Here is a 7574-nt window from a genome sequence, read left to right on the forward strand (position 1 = left end):
TGGTTAGTTGCTTCTCAGCTGAATGGTTAGGGATCCTGTCCTGAGGTCAGGTCTGCAGGGGTGAGGACCTGATCCGACAGTGGGACAGCAGGAGACCATGGGGGGATCTGAGGCAGGGAAGGTGCTCAGGAGAGGACCTGAGAAGGAAGAGACAACTGTGGTCCTGGAGGCTCAGGGGTCAGGCCTAGAGCCTGTGTTCCTTTGGCCTCAGCAGGGGCCCTCTGAAGCGGTATGCCCAGCTTCTCTGGGCTGGCCCTAGAATGTGTGAAAAACAGCCTCAGAACATCACCTCTTTTCAGGGTAGTTACCCAAAATACACATGTGGGAGTTTGCCAGAGTCGAGGCAGCTTTTAAAGGTGGAGCTTTTCAAAAAGGGAGACTGGGAGCCCTTAGAGCCCAGGTCTGTGTTACTGGTAAGAAGTGGTTTGTCTTAGGAATAATGTACCCTGCAGAGAGTGCTTTGTGTCAGCCTCATTGAGAATAAAAACAGCACTCCTTTCCCCATGATTAACGCTCATGTGTCAGGAAAGTGCAGTCAATGTATGCTAAAAATCCACTTGAACAATTAGCTTGCTTTTTTTCATTTGCTTTCAGGGTAATTGTGCTTTCAGGGTATTAGGTCGGCCTAATATATGATACATTTTAAGAAGGGGAGGAAAGAGCATTGTATACCCTGATGCTGGGATCCAATAGAAGACAGACCTCCTGGCTGGCCTTTGGTTCTCCCTAAAGCTGACAAAGGGAAGGGGCTTGGAAAGCAGCCACTGTCCCCGCCTAGTTTGGGCCTTTACAGACACACTTCTCCTTTTGGCAGCTGCTATGGCGCGGATTCTGTACGCTAGCACGAAGCTGGAAACCCTGCCTACCTGGCTGGTGAAATGAGGGTGGCAGCTGGGGGAAACAGGCATCTTAGGAAACTAGAAATGTCCTTCAAAGGGAGTTCAGTGAGTGCTCAGGGGACTAGGGGTGACTGCAGCAAGGGTGACAGGCTGAGAGGAAGCCATAAGCCTAGGCCAGCTGGCCACTCAGGGAGCTGTGACTTCACTGAAGCTGGGTCTAAAAGCTCCCTTCAAGGCTCAGCAAACTGGGAATTCAAAGGCTTTTTGCTTTCCTGAAGCTAAGTTACACGTTATCTGGGGCCATGGCCAAGACTTGGCCCTGAAGTAGACAGAAAGAGGCTGTGCTGAGTGATGAATGAGACTAAACAGTGTTCTCATGCTTGGTGATTTTGATAAGAACATACTACATAAGAGTTAAGAGCATTATAATTCCCTTTATCACCATATAAACATGTCACTTATCCAGAAAGCATACAATTTATTTGTACGTGGGAATGTAATTTAAAAATTTTCTGAAAACCAGATTGAATCTTGGGAAGCAATTTTCCAGTAAACAAAAACATGCCATGTTAATCAGTACTAGATCTTCCCCACCCCCCACATAATGTGTATGTACACATTTCTCAAATTCAGACTACGGGGTGGGGGCAGGGGGGATTGAAATGGAACCAACTTCCTTGGAATAGTGATCAAAAACTAAAACCAAAAACAAGTCCCAGAGTCTTTACCTTCATAGAGACACGGAGCAGATGGAGTGTGTAAATGGGCTGCAGTTCTGGTGGGAGGCTGTGGGCACATGAAGTCCACTAGAGTGTAAGGAGGGGCCTCAGAGCAGGGGCAGGAGTGAGGCCAGCCAGGGAGAGAGGTGTGAAGATCCACTCTGTGATCATGTGTTGCCCTCTCATCTTCCTAATCTTTCTACAGCTTGGCATTTCTAATGGGCTTTTCTATACATTATTCTGTGCAAATCTCAAGACTAAACTGAGCTGTGGCTATTACCATCTGAGAAGGGAAGGGAGGCTTGGCAAACTGAAGAGCCTTTCTCTAGGTCATCCCACAGAAAGAACCTGCACTCACACCAGCTCTGGGGCACCAAAGCCAGGCATTTTCTTATTTATTTATTTTTGACATGGGTCTTGTTCTGTTATGCAGGCTGGAGTGCAGTGGCATGATCTTGGCTCACTGCAACTTCTACCTCTGGGGCTCAAGCAATCTTTCCACCTTAGCCTCCCAGTAGCTGGGACTGCAGGCACTGGCTAATTTTTTGCATTTTTGGTAGAGACAGGGTTTTGCCACGTTGCCCAGGATGGTCTCGACCTTCTGAGCTCAAGCAATCCACCTACTTCAGCCTCCCAAAGTGCTAGTATTACAGGCTTGAGCCACCACGCCCGCCCAGTCTGACCAGGCATTTTCTACTGCAGCACAGCTGCCTCCTTGAGGAGGCTTCAGGGGTTCCTAAGCCTAAATTCTACCTCTAGGGTCTTGATCCCTTAAGGGTTCATCCTGAGTTAAAATCTTGTTATCCCCGGAAGCAGAGATGCACTGACTCTGGTGATCTCAGTATGAATGTGTTATGAAATCTTCTAGGTGTCTGTGGTGGGGCCTGGGGGAGGGTAGAGAAGGTGACAAGGAAAAGGCAGAGGGAGCCTGAACGCTCTGGGTCTCAGGTATGGAGTGAATAAATCACTAAGGTGAAAAGACAGGCTGGGGCCCGGGAGCTCGTCCACGTACTGATGAAAAGGTCCTGGGCAACATCACAGGACACCAAATACACCTTCAGCCCCAGGGTCGAACAGGTGGTGGAAGAGCATAGCCATCTTCAGGAATATAAAAGCAGAAAAAAGTGGGGAAGATTTTCCATCTTGAACTTGTGAGCTGGAGAATTACCATTAGTAGCCCACCAATAGGTTGTGGCTGATGAGTCACTTCATAACACACTGAGAGCCACTTTTGACACTCCTGGAAAAGGCAGGTTAACAAAGCCCCTCTGTAGAAGGAAGACTGTAGTTGTTCAATGCACCCAAGCCTCTTTGAACTTTGCTTAGACTGAACTGCCAATGTCTTGGCTGGTCTGAGCTCCTTAGTGCAACTCCTTCCCACAGAAGCCATCAAGAGCCAGGTCCAGGAAGCTCCTCTCCTATACCTGCCTTAAAAGGCCCAGCTCTGCTGGGGACTAAGGTTCATAAGGGCCATTCCAATGCAAAAGAGAATCTCTGCTATCACCCACTGCAACCACATGGTAGCCACTCTGCAGCCGGCAGGTGTGAGGCATGCTGCGCTAACACGGGAGGGCGGAGGCTCTGCCTGACTTCCCAGAGGCCTAGTGAGAAGCCCAGGACAATCAGCAGGTGCTATGCGAAACTTGGCTGGCAGGCACCACATCATCCTGTATGACTGGCAGGACTGGCTCCCACCTGAAGACACCGATTCTTGGCAGCTCCTGATAAGGATTGAGAGGATTTGTGGGAGACAGCCCTGAAGCACTGAGCCCTCAAATCAATGAAGGGATTGTGCTGGCGTAGACCCACAGCCATCCAGCTCTGTCGCTGATGAAGGTCTGAACTGCCATAGTCTGCCTCGTTGGTGTCAGCGTTAAATGTCAGTTTTAGGTGAGTTTCAACCAGTGGCTGTAGATGGGTCATTTGTTTACCAGTTTCCCCACATCCTTTCTGAGACCATTGCTAGTTTTTGTCTGCACCACTCTTGGGGAAAATAACTTGGACACAGCAAGTGAGAATACCAGTGGGTTCCAAGCTGGAGCTTGGGCCTGGGACAGGGTGGGTTACCTTGGCATACTCAAACATGCAGAGGTCAGTATACATGTCAAGTGCGAGGTTCTCGTGCCCGCTCCTCTTGTACAGTTTGGCGGCCTCATGGAACTTCCCCTGGTAGGAAAACACATCTGCCAGAAACAGGTCATTGTTGGTCTCTCCCCGCTTCTTCCTCTCCTGGAAAAATTAGAAGCACAGGAAATGGCCTCTGCAGCCATGGGCAGGAAGCAGCCTTTACAAAGGTTAGATGTGGCTATTTCAAGTGAGGCCCCTGGACCTTCCTACTGGAACCTGGGCTTGGCTCCTGGCTGTTGTCTCTCTCCCCCAGGTTCCCGCTGGGAACACTTGACAACAAAAGCAGGTTTTTACCAGACAAGCAAAGATCAAAAAAAGATGCAAACCTTTGTTTGTTTAATGGAAATTCCTCAGGGTTGCTTTCCTGTGTATTCCAAGGCTATGACGGAATAGTTTGAGTAGTGTGTGCTCTGACTCATCCATGACCCCTAAGCTCCAGAGATCTCCCAAATCTGCAAGCCCTGTTTGGCAGAGTTGTGGCTCATCCTTTGGCAGAATTGCGGCTCATGGGGATGACAGAGCAGGAGAATGTTTAGGGTTTCTGCCCAAGAGGGAGACCAATAAAATAGGATGACAAGTCTCACTATGTCCTTACTTTTAAAGAGAAAGTAAGATATCCCGCATGCTGAACATCCACTAGGTTCTGGGTATACACTTTACACACACATGGCCCCTTTATTCCTCTCAGTGACCCTCAGGGTATGTCTCACTACCCAAGTATTAGAGTGAAGGACGCTGAGACTCAAGAAGAGGAACAGGTCAGGGTCAGACAGAGCTGGAATTTGGACGCAGTTCTGACTCCAGATATTCCTTGTATCACACAACACTGTCTTCTGAAGCAAGTGATGTCCCGAACAACACACACACACACACACACACACACACACACACACACACACACATATACATAGCACAGCTGAAGATAAAGAGGATAAAGCTTCTTCCTTCTGTGTCAGGGAACATTCACTTGTCTACAGCTCGAGTATTTGTAAACAATAGCACTCAAACCCTGAGCCCTAGCAGTTTCCTTTTGCTCGTTTTCTAGCAAGAGTAGCATACAGAGGACGATGAGACATTGAATCAAACTCTTAGACAAGCTGGTGAAAGTTTTAACAGCTGGAGGCAACATGCTTCCACACTGACAGAAATCATCATTTTAAAAACCTGCACACAGCTCAGGCTCATCAAACAGACTAACTCCTAATAGTTGGAAAGGAATTAAAATCTTGCAGTAAGATAAAAGATTGATTTTGGCTGGACATGGTGGCTTACACCTGTGATCCCTACACTTTGGGAGGCCAAAGGAAGAGGATCACTTGAGCCCAGGAGTTGTAGGCCAGCCTGGTCAATATAGCCAGACCCTACCTCTGCAAAAAAAAAAAGGTTTTACTAGACATGAAATTCAGGCCATATCCATTCTAGGCCCCAGGATATCACCATGACCAATAAAAACGATCTATGGCACTCAGCAGGTGCATGTCAACATGGGCAGGTTCCTCTCCGCCGTCAGCAGGACAAGAAAATCTCCCCTATCCAAAAGGCACCCACTGAGGATCTGCAGTTCTCTGGAATTATGCTGAGCACCGAGATGTGTGCAACCAAGTCTGCGGGCAGTCAACATGGAACACACTCAAAGCCAAAGTCTTTTTTTCAAGAGACAATCTTAGTTTACTTTAACGCACTTCCCAGCTCATAGCACCCGGGGAGAGGACTACATTTTGATCCCAGTAAAATGTGACAAATAATAGTTGGACCCCACAGCAATTAGTTATTTTGTGGAGAGGAAAATTATGCTCCTTGACTTCAGGTGAAGACCCCCAGATCCAGGCCAGTGGATTTACAAGTGAGAGTCAGCAGCACTGGGCATTTCGGGCAATAGCTCCGAACAAGCCCTTTACCATGTGGTAGGTAAACCCCAGAACATACAGATGCCCCTTACGACACGCGGGTAGGGAGGGTATATGGCCGAAAGAGCATGAGCTTAGGAAATAGACTGGGCTTGAATTCCACCAAGTTTTTGGCTGTGGACCTGTGGGGACGTGACATTGTCTCGCTGAGCCTTAATTTTCTCCTGCATGGAATAGGGAGAGCAACAATACCTGCCTCATTCAGTTAATGTGAGGATCTAGAAGAGCACTCACATAAATCACACATGGGGCACAGAGCAGCTTATGTTATGAGGTTTAGCAGGCTGTGAGCTCCTGTCGGCCTCTCTCTTCCTCAGCTCTGTGCCCACTGAACTCAGCACAAGGGTTGGCCCACGACAGGTGTTTATTACATGGAAATGAATGAGAGGGACAAGACATTTGCTGATTTCCTCACTGTTTCCAACTGGGAATTCAAATGTATCTCACATTCCCATACCCTCCCAATAAATCTGTTCAGGAGAAAAAATGTGTACGCCTTTTAACAGACAGCCAGACAGCACTGAGATACACAGAAATCAAGAATAGTGTCTAAGGGCTGGGCCTGGTAGCTCAAGTCTGTAATGCCAGCACTTTGGAAGGCTAAGGTGGGCTAATAGCTTGAGCCCAAGAATTTGAAACCAGCCTCGGCAACATGGGAAAACTCTGCTACAAAATATACAAAAAAATTAATCAGGCAGGGTGGCACATGCATGTGGTCCCAGCTACTTGGGAGGCTAGGTGGGAGGATCGTTTCAGCCTGGGAGGTCAATGCTGCAGTAAGCTGTGATTGTGCCACTGCATTCGAGCCTGGGGAACAGAGTGAGACTTTGTTTCAGGGAAAAAAAAAAAAAAAAAGCATAGTGTTGACCACCACCCAGCAAATGGCGTACCTACAACCAGCTTCCTTAGCACACTGCAGGCCTATTGGGTTTGGATGACAAGGTCAATATTCTCAGCCAGAAAGAGTAGGGCTGGGGGTTACTCCAGAACTCTGGGGCGCTCAATTCAGACCATGGGCCATGCTCCCCACGGAGATTGGGAGAGCCTCACCCAGCTATCAGGCGACAGCTCACACTGCCTGCCGCTGTCTCCCCGTGTGGCCGCTCTGCCCCTGGAGCAAGGCTGTGGCCCGGATGCCCAGACGCCAGTGAGCTCTGCTCCCATGTCTTCAAGGCTCTTGCCTGCCAGAAGGGCTGCCCCTAAAACAGGAACCCCAAGTATGCCTTCTTGAGAAGGAAGAATGCTTCATCTTTTACCTCAATGCTGCTGATGAGCTCTAAATATCGAAGGTCTTGTACTCTGATGAAGGCCTGTGGAGAAGAAATAAAGAATAAAATAAGCTGTCTTCTTGGCTTCCAAAGTGGGTGACTGGCTGGGGGTGGGAAGTCAAGCTCTATCTAGACAGTGAGCCAGTAAGGAGAGGAAGGGAGCAAGCATGGATTAATCGTCGTGTGTGCAGGAGGTTATACCACTCAGCGAGGTGTGGCTTTATCCGTGGGATTGGACCATGTAAAGAACAGCAAAGACATTCCAGTTGCATCAATCATTTTGGGATCAGGTAAAACAAAACCGTGATGCCACAGTCTGTGGTGGTGCCTCCTTGGGAGACTCTTGACCCAAAGAACAAGCCAGCCGGGCATGGTGGCTCATGCCTGTAATCCCAGCACTTTGGGAGGCCGAGGCGGGTGGATCACGAGGTCAAGAAATTGAGACCATCCTGGCCAACATGGTGAAATCCCAGTTCTACTAAAAATGCAAAAAATCAGCTGGGTGTGGTGGCAGGCACCTATAGTCCCAGCTACTTGGGAGGCTGAGGCAGGAGAATCACTTGAACCCGGGAGGTGAAGGTTGCAGTGAGCTGAGATTGTGCCACTGCATTCCAGGCTGGACGACAGAGTGAAACTCCATCTCAAAAAAAAGAAAAAAAAAGGCCGGGCGCGGTGGCTCAAGCCTGTAATCCCAGCACTTTGGGAGGCCGAGAC

At 48.8% G+C, this 7574-nt stretch overlaps 1 protein-coding gene across 1 annotated transcript in view; it reads right to left on the reverse strand.

Annotated features, from left to right (window-relative positions):
• IFT122 (intraflagellar transport 122) overlaps nt 1-7574 on the reverse strand; it is an 88345-nt gene that overhangs the window by 20888 nt on the left and 59883 nt on the right. The window contains exons 17-18 of the mRNA XM_011950847.1: nt 6849-6989; nt 3626-3787 (exon numbers count right to left, since the gene is read on the reverse strand). Coding sequence (XP_011806237.1) covers nt 3626-3787; nt 6849-6989 — 303 coding nt within the window. The remainder of the gene's footprint in view (nt 1-3625; nt 3788-6848; nt 6990-7574) is intronic.

This window comes from Colobus angolensis, unplaced genomic scaffold (genome assembly GCF_000951035.1).
Source record: "Colobus angolensis palliatus isolate OR3802 unplaced genomic scaffold, Cang.pa_1.0 Scaffold31, whole genome shotgun sequence".
Taxonomy (NCBI): Eukaryota; Metazoa; Chordata; class Mammalia; order Primates; family Cercopithecidae; genus Colobus; species Colobus angolensis.